At 29.7% G+C, this 23352-nt stretch overlaps 1 protein-coding gene across 1 annotated transcript; it reads left to right on the top strand.

The window, feature by feature from the left end:
- On the top strand, window positions 1-4710 carry LOC135950949 (fibroleukin-like). The gene is made up of 9 exons (XM_065500483.1): window positions 1-140; window positions 208-320; window positions 500-598; window positions 656-733; window positions 792-850; window positions 3150-3237; window positions 3315-3431; window positions 3494-4123; window positions 4192-4710. Exons 1-9 carry the CDS (start codon window positions 93-95, stop codon window positions 4304-4306), a joined length of 1347 nt encoding a protein of 448 aa, XP_065356555.1. The 5' UTR covers window positions 1-92; the 3' UTR covers window positions 4307-4710.
- Window positions 4711-23352: the final 18642 nt, after the last annotated feature.

The following is a 23352-nucleotide window of genomic DNA, read 5'->3' as shown; positions in this document are numbered from 1 at the left end:
TTCGTAATAAGTGCAATTCGAAATATGTTTAAAAAAATAAGTCATTTCTGTTTTAAGCTTCACTCAAACAATATTATGTATCGGACTCTACGATGTATTTAAAATATTTAATTATTATTGTGTCCACCGTAATGTGTGCGGTAAGAATTTTAATAAAATGTTCAAATAATTTTCAATATTTCTAATTTTGATGCAATTGTTTTCCAGAGCTCTGAGATACGTAATACTGAAGAAAATAACTCAAATTTTTTTGTTCAGTTAGAAAGTGTTAAAAAAACAATTGATATATTGAAAGTGCGACTTGATGCTGTAAGTGAAAAGTGAGTTTAAGTTTAGCGAATTTTAAACAAATTTTATAATTTAAAAAGAGAAACAGGCCAACCAGTTTTGTATTCAATTTTGATTATTGATTTCTATGATTACGCCAATCTATACGAAATAGATTATAATGATCAATATAAACATAAATAAGTACTAACTACATATTTCTGTTTTTAAGAAATCCCTGCGACTGTTTTTCACTTATAGACAGCAAAATTGGTAATGTTAAGGAATCCTTTGAAGGTATAAATACCCGTTTGGATGCTTTGATATATAAGTAAGCAAACATAATAATAATAATAATTACACTAACTGAAGCAATATAATATTTCAGTTCTAAAATAAAAGAGCAGGATACAGAGAAGCAATCACTTGATGATTTAAAAACTCAATTGGATTCGCTGACAGATAAGTATGCAAAAATAAATAAATATTTAATCTTATTGCGATTAAAATACACAATTTTTCAGTTTCAAAACCAAGCAGCAGAATGTAGACAGTAAAATAGAAAATTTAGAATCCCAACAGAGTAAGTAAGAAATAATTTGACTTTCTATAGTTTGCTTGACTGGGAATGATATTATAAAACATTGCAATATCATGATCTGGCAGTAGTTGGGTTAGTTCAAAAATTTAGTTTTAAATGGGGTTTCTGGAGAATCTTCGATATAAGTATTAAAACATTTTTGTTATTTATTAAATCGTCGATAAATTTTCCGCGTTAGTAGACTATAAAAATGATATTTATTTAAGCTTAAGTTCTTTTTTATGAAATTTTTTTTTTTTTTTTATTTTAATATTTTTCTACTTTATTGTGTAGCATCTTCATGAAAAAAATATAATTCTAAACAGGTATTTGATTTCCTTTGTCAGAATTCCCAAAAGAATGTTTAAAATATGGGAATTTTAGGAGTGTTGCCCATTGAGAGCACAATCAGGCCGAGACAGACATTCAAAACATACCATGTAATTTATAAAACTGTATTCCTTTAGGGATTACCAGCTTTGCTATTTAAAACAAATAAGCTATAACCCAATTTGCTTCCAACGATTTTGCATGCTCTTGTTGAGTTTGGCAACAATCTTCATGTAATAATGCCTCCAATTCTTGGTCAAACTTTTTTCCGTTTCATTATCACAACTTCTGAACCGCACAAACCATCTCTCACACTTTGAAACCGATGGAACACATTCTATAATGTTCAATTACTATGTGAGGATAAATGACAGATATTTACCCTTCAAAACGACATATAAGTTATTAAAAACAAAAACCGCGTTCAAAAGATATGCCATCTGTTGTGAGTCCCGTGTTTTATTATCCCAAATTTATTTAATCAAAATTTTACACAGATCCATTGTATTCAGAATTCATACTATTAGTTATTGTGATGAGCCATAATTGGTTATAGCTTCAATATACATAATTTCAATTTACAAGAATAACTTTAACAATAACTACTAAGAGAGCTTTATTCGGCTGTGCCTAATCCTATATAATCTTCAACAAATAATACTTTAAAATAAAAATTAAAAATATTTTTATTTTTAAATATATTATTAAATTTTAATGAAACAAATAAAAAATATTATTCTCGATTTTGACCCATTGTAGGTGCAAACTACTCTGGCGTTGTATACGCCGTTGAAATATCCACATTATCTATATTAATGCCTACATGCAGTTTAACCCTTGGAGGTATAACCAGGTCTGTGTAAACCTTTTGCATATAAAAGTGTGTATACCCAGCAAAAAATATTCTGGATTTGGAAGCAATAAATATGATTACTGCATCTTCTACTGCTAAATTATTGCCTTACAAAAATGATTTTAGAAGGCATACATTAAGCTATTCATATAGGTGGTGAAGAACTTAGAAAAAATCAGCGCTTCTTGTTAGGCAATCACTGGGTCTATAAGATTTTATTGCTTCTCAGCAGCTCTAAAATCTATGTGCACAATTGTTTGCACATATTTAATTCGATGAAATCAGGTTAATTTTAAAGCTGTGAAATACGCTTATTTTGGATTCCTTATGCAGAGCCTCTACGCGAGAAATCCCATATAAAAATCATGTAATCTTTCATGCGAAGTGGTAGCAGTATACAAGTGCTCTCTGCCTTACAAATCTGCTTCCGAGGAAGCATAATTTTTTGCTGGATAGCTTTTTTGTTTTTCGTGTTAGAGACAAATCCCTTCATGACTTCCTGGAGAAACATTTTCCGGACACAATGAGCAAAAAATAGAATCGATTGTGGATCCTGGTTCGGCTTAATCCAGATTTTCAAATATTTTTTTCAAACGTCATAACTAGGTCTGTGCTGACCTATGAATAATTTGAACGTTAATAATAATTAAAAAAAGGAAACTATGCATATGGCAGCTCTTTTCTATGTATAATGTAAGGGGATTCCCACATTAATAATGCATGTATATCATTTTGATGTCATTTTATGTATTGCAAAAAGCCGGTTTGTTTACAGCATTCACGTAGTAGGTATTCGTGCCTTGAATGTCAAATAAACAAATTTACACATACCTTTAGGAGACCTGACTGTGTATTTCCATATAGGTCTGCACAGACCTGGTTATACCGTTTAGCGCCAAAAAATTCCTACACCTCCAAGGGTTAAGCCATCTGATCAGCGGTTTAGAAATGACAGACTTATTTCCACTGTACTATGCACCAATATTTAACAAATTTGAAACAAATAATGTCCGATGCCTTATCGAATACACAAATAATATAAAATGATGGAAATAGTTGCAGGCAAACTAATAGATAGAACATACAATTATTAATTTTAACAATTACTTTCTTTACCAGAGCTTTTAGTAGAGGAACTATCTGAACTGAAAGCAAATTATTCAAACTTATTGGATGAGTTAAATACTGTTAAATTGTCGGAAAAAAGGTACGTTATATTTATAATGAAATGAGTTTTATTGAAAATTGGTTTTAATCACATTTAAAATTTATGTTTTATTGTAGTTTTAAGGAGGATTACATCGATTTGGAAGAAAATTTTTTAGAATTAATAAGAACTAATGAAAGGGACAGAAAATCGAATAATGATTTAAAGTTACGCATGGATAATATCACAACACAGTAAATTATTTTATTAACGTATTTTCTTTCAGAATTTTTAAAAACAAAAGTTTGCTTTCTAGATTATCTAACCATCTAGCTTACGAAGCTTACGAAAAGAAGCCAACATTTGATGTACGTGTTGATCAGCTGCCAGCATTTAAAAAGGCACATTGCCAACCACACTCTGAACCAATTGATTGCAAAGCAGCTACCAAATGCACTCAAAAGAGTGGTTATTACAAAATATATTTACCCGGAAATAAAGCAAAACAAATTATGGTATTTTGTGACATGGAAATTGCTGGTGGTAATTGGATGCATATTTTAAGACGTATTGATGGATCGGAAAATTTTACACGTCCTTGGTCTGACTACGTAAATGGATTTGGTAAAGTAGAGGCTGAGTACTGGATAGGCTTAGATAATTTAAATGCTCTTACTAAAAACAATGGTCGACAGATATTATATATTCATTTTGAGTCTGCTACAGGAGTATCTAGTTACGCTTTGTATGATAAGTTTTTAGTAGGGGATGCCACTGAAATATACAAACTAAAATCTTTAGGGACATATAATGGCACTGCTATAGATGGTATGTCGCATGTGTTGAATAAGAAATTTAGCACCTTCAATTATGATAATGACGAATCGGCTGGTAACAATTGTGCTGCTCTATACGGTGGATGGTGGTATGGTGATTGTGGATATGCGTAAGTTATTTGACTTATAATTTTTGTTATATAATACTCACTCTTAATGATTTTTACTTACATTTCAGAGAACCTACTGGTAGATATCGAAAAGAGGAATACGGAACTGGTATAAGATGGCAAAGTCAGAAATCAAATGCAAATTATTTTAAAATCATGTATTTTATGATACGAAGTTTTTAAATATTTGAGTTAAGTTTAGATAAAGTTTGTAAATATTACTGTAATTTATGTTGAATGGAATTTGTAAGTTAAAAATTATGAGAACAAATATCAAATTAATGAACAAAATCTTATATCATTTAATCATTTCGAAATACAAAAGAAACACAAGCTATCTGAATTCTGTTTCAACGATTCTCCAAAATTTTTGATTTTCCTCATATGTACATTGTACAACAGCTATTAGAATAAAATATCTCCATTATTCTTTGTTTTATTTATATAAAAATATTGTATATCTTTATAAGGCAACCATTTATATACTTGTATCTGCAGACACTAAACTTAACTAAAATTCCTTAATTTAAACTTATACTCAAAAATAAAAGCAACTATGAAAAATTTTAAAAAACTAACATTAAAAATCCTCATTGACTTTTAATAAGACTTATACACAGATAAAATTATATTTCCATTCAAACATTTATCCCATATTGAACTGGTTTCAATTATTTCATAATTAAATCAAGTATTCATTTTCTCAAAAACAAAATTTCTTGATATTTTCTATTGAATTTTGAGTTTTGAATTTGATTATTTTGACAATTGAATATACAATTTTCGTTATTGGTTGAATTTCAAATACAAAAATTATTGAATAGATAATTTTCGTAATTGAAACACAAAAAATAACAAAAATGTGTTTTTTGTATTTGAAATTCAACCAATAACGAAAATTGTATATTCAATTGTCAAAATAATCAAATTCAAAACTCAAAATTCAATAGAAAATGAAATAATTGAAACCAGTTCAATATGTGACAAATATTTGAATTGAAACGGCTTTAGAAATATTTTTTTCTGTGTAGTTTAATTTAAAATAATCTTCATTAGCAAAGAAAAGCAAAATCGAATTCTTTTTGTTAAAGTCTAATGCTACCTCAACAAAAATAAAATTTGAATTACATTTGAAATAAAATCCTTTCCTATATCGTTAATCTGTTAAAAAAAGTTCATAAAATTTCATGCATTTCTCAAAATACAAAAAGTTTAAAAGATTCTACTAATTCCTGATTTGGATTGAAAATGCGAGTGGGTTAGCATTAGCGAAAAATTGATATATGCATGGAATTTTATGAGGTTTTTTTTTTACCAACGATATCAGAAAATGTTTATATTTGATGGCAAATAAAATGTTACAAAATCTATTTTTATACCTTAACCATGCGTATGAAGGGTATCTACAAGTATGTATGTCTGTCTGTCCGTTTGCAATTTCCACATTTTTCATTTGCAACTCCATAACCCCTTAGTCGATGTAGCCATATCCATCTGTATGTTGAAATCAACTTCAAGAAGCCACCAAATAACTTACATACATCATGGATACATCAATATATCCACAATAGCTCCACTTAAATTGTTTTTTAAAATCGAAAAAATTGTGCAACATCTAATCAAAAAACCGAGGCTACCTAGAGTTTTCAACTTATTTCAACCTTGTGCGCAAAGTACAGGTCGCAATATTGAAGATATTTTTATCAAATTTGGTACATATTATTTTTTCGCCCTAAGAACCAAGCCTATTGAAACTGGTTGAAATCGGTCCACTATTTCACTTAGCCGCCATACAATTGTCCTTTAAAATTGGACTTTATTGGTCATAAATGTTTAATTTATATATGTATCTCCACAAAATTCGCTCCAAATAACTTTTATATATACGAAATTGATGTCACCAAATTTTGTTACGATCGGTACCCGCTTCCGAAAATCACTTTAACGTGCATAAATAGCTTAAAAATGTTGGTATACTCACAAAATTCAACATAGTAAACTTTCATAGAGACATAAATCACACGACCTAATTTCATGGTGATCGGTCCATAACACAGTGCAACAGTGAAAAAAAACACACGATCATGACTATATAGGTTCGACTCTACTACCAAAGGGTAGTAAAACCCTATACTCAGTTTGTCCATTTTGGTGACCAAATTTTTTTTATTTGCCCCCAAAGTTTCTGAAAATCAGTTGGGCCTCTAAAAAAAGGTATCATCAGTTTTTGGTTAACACCTAATTCAGACTTTGTGATACGGCTTAACTTTATATGGCAATAATATAGCTAAGAGTCTGCCAAATAAATTTTGTTAAAATTTTTTCAAAAAATAGCTGTTTCGTATACTTTTATTGAAAAAATATGGGAAGAAATTTTTTTTTTTTACTTTTTTTAGAATAACTTCCAGGGTATCCTAATTTTTCACTATCAATATTTAGCAAAGTTGTAGCTACGGTAAAGTTGAACAACTCTTGAGAACATATCAATGCATTCTAAACGTGTCTAGTCACTCTAAATATTACATAAAGATCACTTTGTACCTTAACAATTTTCGTTTTTACTATTTTTTGATGATAAAACAAAGATTATTTGTTAAAATAGTATGATCAAGTCCACACTTCTATGTTGTGTTGTATTATTTACTCGACTGAGGTGTTCGGAATGGGGATCAGTGAGTGGACCCCTCAATGTCACACATTTAAAAAAAAAATCGCCAAAAAGCCATTTATGATCCTAAAATTTAAAATATGTAAATAGTCCTTGAGAAAGTCTACAAAAATATGCTTTTATCTGTAGGTTCAACAGATATTTAATTTTAATTTTTTTTTTAATTTTGCTCGATCTTTTTTTTTTGTATTTTATATATGATGGGCCTACGAAAGGTCGAAATTTGTTTTTTATATATGACGTATATTTGCGATAAAATTCTAAAGAAAATAAAACAAACCTTATAACAATTATTTCGTCCCTATAAAAAGTTACACACATCCAAAGTTGAAGTATCTTTTTATATATTTCAACTTTGTATGCGTGTGTTTTTTAAGTTTTTTCCCAAAAAAGTCCCCATATTTTTTCTTTTATAAAAAACTAATTTTCTTCGTGGCTGTATACATTTTTTTATGATCTGGAAAGAGAACTTATTGCAACAACGTATAAAGTAAAATTTGACTAACTTAAGCGGACATTGTATCCCCCAGCCCTATCCAAACTTGGCAAATTTTGAAACAAAATTTTAGGTTTGAGTAAAAAATTCTAAAAACTCAAAGCACCGATCCTCAAAAACTCGTCACATTTGTATAGCCACATATATTGTTTATATACATACAAAACGTTTTTACTATCATACTGTAAATAACGTCAAAGTGGGCTATTTTCTAAAAAAAACTCACACATTTTCCCCGTTATAGGAATTTCGATGTTTGAAAACAAAAAATGGCAACATTAATGATGCCATTGACTTAAGAACATATAGATCTATAGTACTTCCAAATTTTATTGTGATTTCTGTAACTGTTCAAATTTTACATTAATTCAAAGTTTTTATTTTTCTTGATGGAAAATCACCATTTATAATATTGTTAGTTTTTAAGGCAAATGACGTCCGAAAAAACACAAAATTAATTCATTTCATTTTGACAGCTATTTAGAATGCCTAGATATATTCGGATTGCATTGATTTGCTGACAAGAGTTATTCAGTTTTACCGTAGCTACAACTTTGCAAAATATATTTATTGAAAAATTAGGAGTCCCTGGAAGTTATTCTAAAAAAAGTAAAACAAAAGTGCACGAAAAAGCTATTTTTTGGAAACAAATTTTAACAAAACTTATTTGACGGACTCTTAGGTATATTATTGCCATATAAAGTTAATCCGTATCACAAAGTCTGAATTAGCTGTTAACCAAAAACTGATGACACCTTCTTTAGAGGCCCCACTGCTTTTCAGAAACTTTGGGGGCCCATAAAAAAAAATCGGTCACCAAAATGGACAAACTGAGTATAGGGTTTTACTACCCTTTGGTAGTAGAGTCGAACCTATATAGTCATGATCTTTTGTTTTTCCAAAAGTCTTCATTTGTTGCATAGTGTAATTGGTCATAGCCCCCATATAAGGCCCACTTCCGAAAATCACTCAAAAATATAAAGTATTGAAATTTTAAAAGAAAAATATTTTTGCTATTTTACTTAGTTACTTTTTTATGTTTTTATTTTTTTTGGAGTTCGATTTTTGTAAATTATTATAAAAATAATTGTATTCCGGTCGTATTACCCTTTTTAAATCTTGCATACTTTTCCACTTATTTAGCTGAATTGAAAATTCTAAAAGATCCTATGTATTGAAATGCGAAAAGCCTCACTAATAATAATATTAAAGTATGGCTGCATATTCTGAGCGTTATTCGCCAATGTTCGCTTCAAATGAATCAGTTGCGTTCGGTACAGGTTCCCTGTGATGGTCGGGTCAGATTTTAGCTACTAATAATATATAACAGCATTAACTTAGCTCCATAGATATTTGGCTTTAGTGTCGATTCGGCTGGTTGGCCAAGCTTTACATACGATGACCTACGCTACGGGTTATCGTAATAGATCAAATTTTTATCACAAATAATGATTCGATGCAAACATTTTTTTCTTTAATAACGTTCAAGCAGCATACCCGAATAGTTTTACTTGACCTATATAAAAATCCAACTGGATCGAATTTCGAAATTCTGGAGAATATAAAATTTTGTGTGGCCATGTATGTAAATATGCAAAATATTATCGAAGTCAGAACAGTAAAAGTTAAATAATTTTCCTTAGGGACAAAATTTATATCCATATTTTATATTCTTTGAAAGATATAGCTCTTGAAATAGCTTGAAATTTATTTGTTTAATATAAAGCTAAAAATTTAACAACAATTTTCTGCTTAAAATTATGATTTACAAATAAAAGACATGCAACATATGTTTGGCTAGGCATCCAGTTAGTCTGTCATCAGGTTGCATACCACTCATTGAGGTGCCACACACACAACACAACACAAAAACCGTTGGCATAAAAGACCACATAAAAACACAACCCACAAATGGAAAAACACAAAACTTGTTTGCCACATAAACCAAAATTAAATACCAAAAACGCATACGCATTCTCATAAATTATTCACTTAAAACCACTATTGTCCACATTTATTGCCATTTTTTTTTGTTTTTATAATACGATTTTATGGAGTGGGCGGCGTTCAAATTGGGGGAAGGTTTTGTGAAGCAAGTATTTTTAATTCAACACTGTAGCAGTGAAAACAATAAATGCAAACAGGTTGAGTATAATTTTGTTCAGCATTATTTTAGATTTGAAAATATCGCTGTTGCTGTTTATCACAACCGAATATTTTATACCTATTAAGCCTACATTGGTTTTCCTACATTTATGTATCAGGACATACGTTTATATTGGACATTGTACTTATTTTCAAAGCAGATGTTGTCTGCTTGAACATGCTAAACGAATGACTGCCATGTAATTTTATGTGTTTAATTTTCTGAAAACCCTTAAAATTTATTTCAATTATCAATGGTGGAAAATTTAAGCTTTTTGTGATTTTCTAGAAAATTGTGTTGTGTTTGTTTAATGGTCTCATTAAAATTGTTTTATTTCAGTAATTTATGGCTATAAGCAGTCTGGCCTAAAAACGAAAGGAGTTAGGCTATTAAGCCAAACACAATTATAACATTGAAAGTAATTTAACGATCCATAATTCACAAAATAAAATTAAATACAAAGACTGCTAGATATACAGAAATCAAACTAACTAAAGTCATAACGATCGGTACATAACACTATGCAAGAAATGAAGACTTTTGGAAAAACACAAGATCATGACTACATAGGTTCGACTCTACTACCAAAGGGTAGTAAAACCCTATACTCAGTTTGTCCATTTTGGTGACCGATTTTTTTTTATGGGCCCCCAAAGTTTCTGAAAATCAGTGGGGCCTCTAAAAAAGGTGTCATCAGTTTTTGGTTAACAGCTAATTGTGACTTTGTGATAAGGCTTAACTTTATATGGCAATAATATAGCTAAGAGTCCGCCAAATAAATTTTGTTAAAATTTTTTTCCAAAAAATTGCTTTTTCGTGCACTTTTGTTGAAAAAATAAAGGAAGAAAATTTTTTTTTTACTTTTTTTAGAATAACTTCCAGGGACTCCTAATTTTTCAATAACAATATTTTGCAAAGTTGTAGCTACGGTAAATCTGAATAACTCTTGTGAACATATCAATGCAATCCGAACATATCTAGGCATTCTAAATAGCTGTCAAAAATCACTTTGTAGCATACAAATTTTAGTTTTTTACTATTTTTTGACTTTAAAACAAAAATTTTTTGTTAAAAATTTATGTTCGAGTGTATACTTCTCTATTGTGCTGGAATAACAAAGAATGGGCAAATCATTATCGGTATGATCCGAGCGCATCACTTTATCCAATCTTGATCACGCAAGACCGGCTTGATGCAAGATATGAAAAAACATTAAAATTTTTGAAGAGCTTCTGAAGAGTAAATATAAGCTTTTTATATAAGTTTTTGATATCGGTGGAAACCTTATGAGTTGTAGATTGACATTTTAGTGAAATGAATTAATTTTGTGTTTCTTCGGACGTATTTTACCTTAAAAACTAACAATATTATAAAATGGTGATTTTCCATCAAGAAAAATAAAAACTTTGAAATAATGAAAAAATTGAGCAGTTACAGATATCACAATAAAATTTGGAAGTAATATAGATCTAAATGTTCTTAAGTCAATGGCATCACTAATGTTGCCATTCTTTGTTTTCAAACATCAAAATGCCTAAAACGGGGAAAATGTATTCCAAAAACTGAGTTTTTTTTTTAGAAAATAGCCCACTTTGACGTTATTTACAGTATGAAATAATTGTTATCAGGTTTGTTTTATTTTCTTTAGAATTTTACCTCAAATATACGTCATATATAAAAAACAAATTTCGACCTTTCGTAGGCCCATCATATATAAAATACAAAAAAAAAAGATCGAGTAAAATTTAAAAAAAAAATTAAACCTAAATATCTCTTGAACTAAAAGAGATAACCTACAGACAAAAGCATATTTTTGTAGACCTTCTCAAGGACTATCTATATTTTTAATTTCAGCTCATTAGGATGGCTTTTTGGCGATTTTTTTTTAAATGTGTGACATTGAAGGTCCACTCACTGATCCCCATTCCGAACACTTCAGCCGAGTAGATAATACAGCACAACATAGAAGTGTGGACTTGATCATACTATTTTAACAAAAAATTTTTGTTTTAGAGTCAAAAAATAGTAAAACCGAAAATTATTAAGGTACAAAGTGATCTTTATGTGCTATTTAGAGTGACTAGACACGTTTAGAATGCATTGATATGTTCTCAAGAGTTGTTCAACTACAACTTTGCTATATATTGTTAGTGAAAAATTAGGAGACCCTGGAAGTTATTCTCAAAAAAGTAAAATAAAATTTTTTCTTCCTAAATTTTCAACATAAGTGCACGAAAAAGCTATTTTTTGGAAAAAAATTTTAACAAAATTTATTTGGCGGACTCTTAGCTATATTATTGCCATATAAAGTTAAGCCATATCACAAAGTCACAATTAGCTGTTAACCAAAAACTGATGACACCTTTTTTAGAGGCCCCACTCATTTTTGTAGAATAAACTTCTAGTCCATCTGTTCTGATTTTTTTTTTACAGTGGATCAAAGTTTTAATTGTTTGATCGAAGGAACTAACTGAAAAAAATGTTGTATGTTAATGTCTAAGAAAACTCTTTTTGTCATAGTTATATTGTGGGGATAATTTTTGTGGAAGATCTTAACCCTAAAGCTCCTCTCCTTAGGGGTCAATTTGAAAATTTGACCCTTTTTTCGAGAAAATTAAAAAAGTCCTTTCAAAAAGGATTATTTTAATCCTTCGACGAAAATTTTTACCGGAAAATTTCAGTGGGGGTCACCAAAGATACCAAAGTTGTAGATAAAGCCCTTTAATTTTAATTAGCAAAATTACACGCCATCTTGGGTCTCACATTTTTTAACAAAAATCTATTTATAATCCTATTGCGCTGATATTTAAAATATAAATAGTACTAGAGAAGTGTCTAAGTCATTAAAATGAGCTCTTCAAATGATCCAGGGGCGGCGGTATGGAGGCTCAAAAACTTGCAATTTTTGTTTTCCATCCGATTTCAAAGATTTTTATATTTTTGGAAAACGCTCGGCTAGGTCTTGAAAAAACATGCAAAAAAAATTATAGTCCATTCGGTCCAAAAGCACGACCTATATTTTTAAAAAAGCAGACCAAGGTATGGCAAAATTTTAAAATTTTAATTTTGAAATGTCTATAACTCGGAAATTATAAATAGCACACTCAAGACCTTTTCGAGCGCTTTCCAAAAATATAAAAATTTTTGAAATCGGATGGAAAACAAAAAATTGCACTTGTTTAAAAATGTTACATGTCGATGGTACCCTACCCTACTTTCAGCCTACATAGCGCCGCCCCTGGAACATTTAAAGGGTCCATTTTAATAACTTAGACACTTCTCTAGGACTATTTATACAAGGTGGCGCAAAAGTAAACTCGAATAATCCTTGGCTACGCCCACATCAAATTTTATACCGAATGCCAGATTTATTTCCAAAAAATTTTGATTCTGCCCCACTGTGCATCGATTTATAAGTTATTTTGCTTCCAAGTTCTTTAAAGGACTGCGATGTGAAACTTTATACGACTTCAACCCAGCATTAGCTTTGGCTCTGCGCACAAAAGATTCAGAGCATTTAAATTTACGAGCTGCTTTTCTGAAATAAGTGTTCGGTGCTTTTCGAAGTAGTTGTTTCATCAAAGTATACTTTTAAGATGACTATTAAAAATAGTTTTTTTGTGAAAAAATAATATGTTGAAAAAAACTGAGAAATGACTTAATAACTGCGATTTTCTTGATTTTAAATAGAAACCTAAGTTGTAATACGGTTGATATATCAACCTTGAAATTTAAGTTATTTGGGATCTTCAGAAAGCTGACTTCAACAGACAAAAAAAATACTACTCATGGTGATGATAATAATAAATATCAAACAGTTTCATTTTAAAATTGTCATGCACCCATGATTTTTATACCTTTCACCTTTGTGAGAAGGGTATATATGTATAAGTTTGTCATTCCGTTTGTAATTTCCACAATATAATTTTTCGACTCTATAAAGTATATATATTCTGGATCCTTATATGTAGATAGCGGAGTCGATTAAACCATGTCTGTCTGTCTGTCTCTCTGTTGAAATCAATTTTCTGAAGACCCCAGATATCTTCGGGATCCAAATGTCAGATGTCAGACATGCTTTCGAGAAGTTTCCTATTTAAAATTAGCAAAATCGATCCACAAATGGCTGAGATATGAGAAAAAAAACCAGGACAACCTCGAGTTTTGAACTATTTTTGACTTCTATCTGGATTACTAAGTCATTAATATAGACAATATGGATATCTAATGATAGAGCTTTGCAACGACGCACAGTGGTATGAGAATAAAAAAGAGGGCAATAAATCTGTAACTTCTAAACCCTTACGCCGATTAATGAAATTTCACATGCGCAAATAGGAAGTGTAGTCGAGTTTAAGTTTTGAATTTGGACCTCATGACCCCACCAGGAGCGGGACCAGGGGTTCCCAAAGTAGGATACCTCGGGTATGTTCAATTTTTAAAATGATCCTATTTCTTCGTTCTTCGAAAAAAAAAATAAATTTTATTTACCTATAAATCTCTCTTACTTCTTTTTATTAATAGAATTATTTTTATATTATAACCTCAGCAAAGAAAAGTTAAACCTTAAAAAATTACAATATTTACTTCATATCAAAAAAACAAAAATTCTTGCATCCATTTTTTTCCAGAAAATTTTTTCACAACCAACAACTAACACAGATTTACGTTCAGTTTCTTAACATGCCACATGCATTTTATTTTACACGCACGCTTGTTACTTTTCAGATATTTTAGAAGAACTAAAAAACTATAAAATATGCTGCTGCATCTTACAAAAATGTCAATGACTATAGTTGTGTTTGGTACAAGTGTTAGTGTTTGTGTGAATTGTAATGGCTGTGCCACTGACGTTGTTGTGTTGTTTTAATTTTGCAAATAGTCTGAAAGTTTTTCTTTTCTTCTGGTATTTCTGGGTTTGTTAGTGCTTAAGTAATTTAGCCAAAACTTCTTAATCAATTACACAACTTTGCAAGTTTATTTCATCTCACACTCGTTCTCACCCGCTAAACACCAACACGCATACATGAAATCCTATTTACACAACTACACCTCTGTCCTTCAAGTACCTACATACATATATACATACACAAACAGCTAGTAAACTCCTTCAATATGTGGCTGTACGTTCGTTAACCAATACGTATAGTTTCCTTAAGTGTTGCCGCAAATTTTGTCACAACTTATTATTGTTAGCATATTAGTGTTGGTGTTCGTGTTCATATGCCAGCCTTAAAATTTAGACAAAGTTTTCCTGGGATAAACTACTTTCAATGCATAGAAATATGCTACACTGAGAATTGTAAAGATAAGACAAGTTATCTGAACCTTAAATTCGCAAAACTTCTATGGAATATTTATCGATAAAGCTACAAGAGGCCTTCATTGATCGTAGTCAACCTGAAGGTACAATGACTACTTTTTTATTGGTTGAATATTGTATAAACAAGTAAGAAAATATGATCGGTCAAGCCCGACCATATATACCATATATACCCTACACTAAGTAAATGACAAAATAATTTTTCCTTTAAAATTTCAATAATTTATTTTCGTAAATGATTTTCGGCCTTATATGTTTTCTTTTAAAATTTGTATGGGAGCTATGACTAATTATGAACCAATCGCAATAAAATTAGGTGGCATATCTTCTGTATATATGAAACTTATTTGTGTTAAATTTTATTTGAATACCAACATATTTAAGAAATCTATGTATACTCGTTAAAATTATATTCGGAGGTGGGCCTTATATGGGAGCAATGACTAAACAGAAATAATTATATTTCAATTCAAACATTTATCCAATATTGAACTGGTTTCAATTATTTCATAATTAAATCAAGTATTCATTTGCTCAAAAACAAAATTTCTTGATATTTTCTATTGAATTTTGAGTTTTGAATTTGATTATTTTGACAATTGAATACACAATTTTCGTTATTGGTTGAATTTCAAATACAAAATTTATTTAATAGATAATTTTCGTATTTGAAACACAAAAAACAACAAAAGTGTGTTTTCAATAACGAAAATTATTTATTCAATAATTTTTGTATTTGAAATTCAACCAATAACGAAAATTGTATATTCAATTGTCAAAATAATCAAATTCAAAAGTCAAAATTCTATAGAAAATATCAAGAAATTTTGTTTTTGAGCAAATAAATATTTGATTTAATTATGAAACAACAAAAGTGTGTTTTCAATAACGAAAATTATTTATTCAATAATTTTTGTATTTGAAATTCAACCAATAACGAAAATTGTATATTCAATTGTCAAAATAATCAAATTCAAAAGTCAAAATTCTATAGAAAATATCAAGAAATTTTGTTTTTGAGCAAATGAATATTTGATTTAATTATGAAATAATTGAAAGCAGTTCAAAATGTGACAAATATTTGAATTGAAACGGTTTAAGAAATAGATTTTTCTGTGTAATTATAGACCGATAGTTACAAAATTTGATGACATGGCTTTTGTAAATGTATAAATTATTTGTGTAAAATTTGATTGGAATACCAACATTTTTAAGATATTTATGCTAGTTAAAGTTATTTTCGTAAGTGGGTTTATATGGGAGCTATGGCTAATTATGGACCGATCATCACAAAATTTGGTAATGCGAGTTAGGATTATATACAAATTATTTGAGCTAAATTTTATTTGGATATCATTATAACTACGATATTTATGAGAGCTTAACTATTTTCAGATAGGGCAATCGTATGGGGACTATGAGAAATAATTTACCGATTCTAACCAAATTAAATGGGCTTCATAGAATAAGCTAAGCTTTACCAAATTTTGTCTAATTACCTTTGAAATTGCGACCTGTAGTTTGATTACAAAGTATACATGGACGGACAGACGGACGGACATCGCTTAATCAACTCAGAAAGTATACTTTAAGATGGGTGTTGGGACAATATTTTTGCACGTTACAAACGTTACAAATCCAATATATTCTCCCCTCTATGGTGGTGTAGGGTATAAAAATGGTTGTGTTTTTGTTAGTTGTTTTTCATATCGATTTTTTCACATAAATAGAACATTGAATGTGCAGTGTTAAATTTTTATTTCGAATACAAAATTATATGAAGGACAAAGCTAAGATAGTCAAATTTCAACATTATTGAAAGATCAGACAAATTTTCCAAAACATTCACCAGAATTATTATACTCAAACGAAACATATGTTTACTTAGTGTTTCATGCTAAAAATGTAATATATATAATAATTAAAAAAGGGTCCATTTTGAAAACAAAAGTCAACAAAGTTTTTGATTTTGCAAAGAAAAAGTCAAAAATTTTATGTTTTCCCACTCGCATCCCACTAAGCGACCAAATAGGTCTTCATGAAAATTATCTATGCTTTATTTTAAGAAAAAAAGTCAAAAAAGTTTTTGATTTCGGAAAACAAATATTAAAAATTTTTTATTTTTTTTTTAAATATTTTTTTTCGAAAGATTGAAAAGTAAGCTATCTGAGCTATTTGGGACACATTTTGCTAAGAACAATAGGTAATAAGATACATGGATAAGAAAAAACACCTGCTTGGCCAAAATGTCAAATCTTGTTGAAAAATTGTGTCTGAGTTACTATCCAATAGAACTAACCTTGGTGAATTCATCCCGATCGGAAGACACGATCGGTTCACTTGACATGATATGCCCCATATATATAACTTTGAATTCCAGATGAAAATTAATCAATAATTATAATTTCCTCTACACACAAAAAAATAATCGAGGCTATATTAACTAAGCTTGCATAGTTAATTTCTTTTTATATGAAAATGAAAAACTAAGTTTTATTATCTATGCCAATAGGTAATTCAAACAATACACTTTACCTAAAAACTATGTTAATATAACTATTGGAATTAGTAACATCTTCGAATTTATTTGTACGAAGTTTTTTTGTTTATTTAATTGTCAATTGAAAATATTTTTGGTGCAAAAGGGTATGTATATATTAAATTAACTTTAAAAATATGAAAATTTAAATAAATTATATTTTTAGCAATATAATCAAACGCGTGGAGACACGCGACATGTATAGAATGATGTAAAAATGTTATTCACGTTGTTGATAGACCTTAAACTTCAGCAGTGGCCCAACAACAATTACAGCAAAGGCGTTCAAAAACTCAAAAAAAATTACAAATGCGAGATCCTACGAAACTATTGGTGAAACAAGTCAAAACTCAAAAAATCAAGCAGCCCACAACAAGCTCAACTCCCGACAAATCTACCTACATGGCAAGTTATCTCCCAGAAGTACCGGTATTGAAATGATTCAATATTTTATTTAACTGTTCTGTTAATGGTGTTTAGTTAATTATTTGGTATTATTAAGGCCCATTATATTACAACTTGCCTTTATAGTTAAAGGTAACTTTAAGCAATAGGAAAAGGTATCCTTAACTTTAACTATAAAGGCAAGTCGTAATAATGGACCTAAGAATAATAAGAATTTGAATGTTAGTATGTGGAATGTCCATCTCTATCTCAGATTGCAGGTTTCAATCAAAAATATTGATACTCTAACAATTGGTTCTTAAGTTTATTATTAATAAAACAAAACCTTTAAATCTGACTAGTACTGGAACAGATCAAAAGATAAAGATGGACAGACATTCCACATAGTAACATTTACATTCATAAGATTAGATATTAATTGTTTCTAAAATCAATTTTATTTGTAATGTTTTACTCCATTAAGTTTTCATTTTATCAATAAATAAAGATAAATTAAATAAAAAATCAATTTCATTGTCATTAGTAGTAATAGCATAGAAAAAATAGTTAATTTAACTAAACAGATATTTTATTACATAGATAATTTACCAAAAATAAAAGTATAAATTAGCTTTGCTATCATTTGTAATTTTGAAAAGTTTATAAGAAAGTTTAACAATAATTTTTGTTGATTTTTCGAACAAGGAAATCAACAAAAATTTTAGGCATATTTACTAAATAATTTTGTAAATGCCATTCTACCCTTGCTCTTAGTTAAATTTATACTATATTTTTAGGCAATATAACCTATAGAATTTTTGTGTGTAGATAATGCATTTATAAAGATTATTACAAATCACAAGTATTTTCTGTAGAAAGTGTTGCGATAACTTTAATGTTTCAATAACTATTATTTTCTATAGAATATCTAACGTTATTTGTAATTTTCTAAAAAAAATTTCTAAAAAACTATTGCTTTCTGTAAAAAAATAATCGATAAGGTAATTTATCGATATCTTTGATTTTGATATAGAGAATTTATCGATAACAATAATCTTCTATAGAAAATTTTATGGATAACTATAAATTTCTATTTCTAAATTATCGATAACAATAAGTTTCTGTAGAAAAATTATCAATAATTTTGATTTTCTATAAATTGATCGATAACTTTGATTTTCTTTAGAAAGTTGATGGACAACATTGATTTTATATAGAGAATATATTGATAGCTTTGATTTTCTAAAGCAAATTTCTCGATAACTATAATTTTCTATGGAAAACTTATCGATAACTATAACATTCTATAAAAAAATTGTCGATAACTTTGATTTTTTTAATAAAAATCGATATCAATTCCCACATTTCAAAGTACATGCTTAAATAAATACTGAGAGTATTTAATTTCTCTCAGTATTTATTTAAAATTTAAGTATGTGCTGCTGCCTTTAACCATTTGTTGTTTTTGTGTTGAATCTTCTATAGTTTTTGCTCAATTTATTTTGAAGCGTGACTGTTGTCTGGGTGATTTAAGTTTTCTTCTACATTTCCAACATCTGTTTACGAAATATGAATGCATTTGTTTAAGGTTAAACTAATTTACCAAATATGTGTTCGTACAATGTTGTTGTCAGTAATAAAATGTTGAAAATTTTAAATATGTAAAGTACTACAAAAACTTTATATCATAACCCAGTTAGCATTTCTGCTGGAATGAATGTTGAAATCAATTGTAATTTCTGGCTTAAGTCCAGTGTCAAAAAATTTAGTGAAATTTGTATGATACTTTTTATACCCTACACCACCATAGTGGGGAGGGTATATTGGGTTAGTGCTGATGTTTGTAACATGCTAAAATATTGTCCCAACACCCACCTTAAATTATACCAATCTGCTCAGAATCACTTTCTGAGTCGATTAAGCGATGTCCGTCCGTCCGTCCAAGTAAACCTTGTAATCAAAGTACAGGTCGCAATTTCAAAGATAATTCGACAAAATTTGGTACAAGCTTTCATATTGTCATACAATGGAGCCTATTGAATCGGTTCATTATTTCTTCTAGTCCCCATACGATTGTCCTATCTGAAAATAATTAAGCTCTCATAAATATCTTATTTATATTGATATCCAAACCAAATTCAGCACAAATAAGTTTTATATAAGCCTAACTCGCACCACCAAATTTTGCGATGATCGGTCCATAATTACTCATACCTCCCATATAGGCCAACTTTCGAAAATCACTTTAATAAATCTCCTAAAAATGTTGGTATTCCAATAAAATTTAACACAAATAAGCTGTATATATACAAAAGTCATTACACCAAATGTTGTATCGATAATTAGTCATAGCTCTCATATAAGACCCACTTCCGAAATCATTTTAACGAGTATAGATTTCTTAAAAATGTTGGTATTCAAATAAAATTGAACACAAATAAATTTCATATATATAGAAGACATGCCACCTAATTTTAAAAGAAAACTATTCTTCTCTATGTAGGGTATCATATGGTCGGGATTGACCGACTATTCATTCTTACTTGTTATCAATACGATCATAAGGTAGCATAGAGACGAGACGTAATTGTCAAAAATCTAAGTCTGTTGTCAAAAACCTATCTCTTGCAACAACAAAATACATGCTAGTCAATATATTTTGCTGTTGTATCAGAAAAATTTTGTTGTATTTTTGTTTGACAATTCGAATGAATAGGATTCTGCAGCAAAAATAAAATATAAATTCAAGTCAAATTTTTTCGGATTAAAAATACTAGAAATTGTTAACATATTTTTCATTCAACACAAATTCCCACAAAATGTTCAAGTGCTTGAATTTTTAGCTCTTTAATGATTACTGGGAAGAAGAAACATAAATTGAGATACAGTAACAAAAGTTATTCCAGCTAAAATCTTAAAGAATTTAAGGAATAAACCTGGCAATGTACTACTCTCTGAGGTATCAAGTTGGTAGACATCATAATGAAATAAGTAAATTTTTAGATAGCTGATAAAGAAATGGGAATTGATAGTTTTAATAGTAATAATAAGTAAATTTCATAATTTGAAGTACTGAAAAGTTAAATTTATTAATTTTTGCTAAATTTAATGCTCCTTAAACTTAAAGCAATTTTTGAACCCTTTCTAAACTCAATACATGAAATTTTATTAAATAAACATAAATATTTGCAGCCAGCTATTAAACAATACCCACTTATAAACATTGCAATTATTACAATAGACCTGCCTTCAAATAAATTGAGTTCGTTGTGGATGTGCCTTACTTTGGGATATTTTGTATCTAAAATAAAGTGGTGCAAAATTTGAGGCCAATCGGATAACTGAAATCTGGGAGATTTACAATAGAAAGCGGTTTTTGTTTTTAATAATTTATATGTCATTTTGAATGGTACATATCTGTCATTTATTGTCACATAGTTATTGAATATTGTAGTGTAAAAAAACAAAGTTTATTTTGCTTCAATAATGTCGAATTTTGTGCCAACAAATCGTTATATCCGGGAAGTTTTACTTTATTTCTTTAGTTTGAAAAAAAGTGCCGCTGAAATACAACGATTGCTCACCATGGTGGATATGTTCCTTAGGTTTCAACATGCGAGAAACAGCTTCAAGAGTGGTGATTTTGACACGGAAGACAAATATTGCCCAAGCCATCGAAAACATTTTAAGACCAAGAATTGGGGGTGCTATTCCATGTTGTCAAACTCATACAGAGCTTGCAAAATCATTTGGAGCTACTCAATCAGCAAAACGTTTGCGAACAGCAGTATTCATCCATAAGCAGGAAAATTGGGTACCATATGAATTGAAGCCGAGAGACTTTGCAAGACGATTTGATGTTCAAACAAAAGAAAATATTTTTTGCACCGAATCATTAAAAATTAGACTACAAGTAGCAGTAGCAACGAAAAAACACAAGTAAAGTTCGGCTTTTTTGTTATACACACAGAAAACACGATCTTTCTGTTAGCAACACGAACATCTGAGACGAATAATTCTTTCAAACTCTCTCAAAACAAAAACAACACACAGTGTTTAATTCTGTCAATTTTGGTGTTATGACTGAAGATTTTCTTTTTTGACTACTTTTATTGCTACCTTAACTGCTGCATCAACTGCTACTTTACTGCTACCTTAAAAATTAAAACTCAATATAGAGCAGTAGCAATGATTTGTATTTTTATGCTACTACTCCATTTACAATTCATGTTTTATTACTACTGCTCTGTTAAGAGTTTTATATTTTGAAGGTAGCAGTATTTTTAAAAAAAACAAGAAAACGAAAAGAGACAAATACTACTGCTACCGCTACATACACTTTTTTGAAGCAGTAGTTGTAGCAACAGTTAAAAATTTGTTAGTTATCGTAGCTTTTTAAACACTGGAAAAAGTGCTTCCAATGTTATTAAAGTGTATCGGGAGAACTTCTCCGTTGATACAAAACCTGGTCCATGTAGAAGGAATATCCACAAGATGTTTCTAAAGCCAATAAATAGAAAACATTTTCAAACAAGTAAGAAAGTATGGTCGGTCAAGCCCGACCATATAATACCCTACACCAAGTAAATGAACAAAAACATTTTTCTTTTAAAATATCAATAATTTATATTCATGAGTGATTTTCGGAAGTGGGCCTTATATGGGAGCTATGACCAATTATGGACCGATCACCATGAAATTAGGTCGTGTGAGTTATGTCTATATGAAAGTTTACTATGTTGAATTTTGTGAGTATACCAACATTTTTAAGCGATTTATGCACGTTAAAGTGATTTTCGGAAGCGGGTCTATATGGGAGCTATGACTAATTATAGACCGATCGTAACAAAATTTGGTGACATGAATTTTGTGTATATAAAACTTATTTGGAGCGAAATTTGTATAGATACATATATAAATTAAACATTTATGACCGATAAAGTCCAATTTCGAGAGGACATTTGCATGGGGGATAGGTGAAATAATGGACCGATTTCAGCTAGTTTAATAGGCTTGGTCCTTCGGCCGAAAAAATTATATGTCCCAAATTTTATCAAATTATCTTCAAAATTGCGACCTGTACTCTGCCCACAAGGTTTACATGGACAGCGAGCCAGCCAACCAGACGGACGGACGGACATCGTTTAATCGACTCATAAAGTGATTCTAAGTCGATCGGTATACTTTAAGGTGGGTGTTAGACTAATATTTTTGGGCGTTACAAACATCTGCACAAACGCATAATACCCTACCCACTATGGTGGTGTAGGTTATAATGAGTGACGAGAAAAAAGTGCTTAATAAAATTATGAAATATGTTCAACAAAAAATTAAAGGTCTGCCGTCAAACTGATTCCAATGTTATTAAACAGTATCGGGAGAACTTCTCCATTGATACAAGACCTGGTCCATGTAGAAGGAATAGTCCACAAGATATTTCTAAAGCCAATAATAAGAAAGCATTTTCAAAAGAGCTCCCAACACATCTGGTAGGAAAGCAGTCCGGTTAGCTGAGTTGTCGGACTATTTGGTACGTAAAGTTAAAGCCAATGCAGGCTTAAAAACATACAAGGCTCAAAAAGTTCCTAACAGGAACCCTGCTAAAAATTTAGAGGCCAAAAGGACACTATAAATACCAAAATTTACATCAAGGAATGTTTGCAAACGAGATTC

This window comes from Calliphora vicina, chromosome 2, assembly GCF_958450345.1.
Source record: "Calliphora vicina chromosome 2, idCalVici1.1, whole genome shotgun sequence".
Taxonomy (NCBI): domain Eukaryota; kingdom Metazoa; phylum Arthropoda; class Insecta; order Diptera; family Calliphoridae; genus Calliphora; species Calliphora vicina.
Note: the sequence above shows the minus strand (reverse complement) of the source record. Positions and strands in the feature narration are given on the sequence as shown.

Excerpts from the sequence above, each read along its gene's own strand:
- LOC135950949 (XM_065500483.1), top strand. The coding sequence starts at position 93 with ATGTATTTAAAATATTTAATTATTATTGTGTCCACCGTAATGTGTGCG. Across the intron at positions 599-655 it reads TTGGATGCTTTGATATATAA|TTCTAAAATAAAAGAGCAGG; the intron begins GTAAGCAAACAT and ends ATAATATTTCAG. Across the intron at positions 851-3,149 it reads AAATTTAGAATCCCAACAGA|AGCTTTTAGTAGAGGAACTA; the intron begins GTAAGTAAGAAA and ends TTTCTTTACCAG.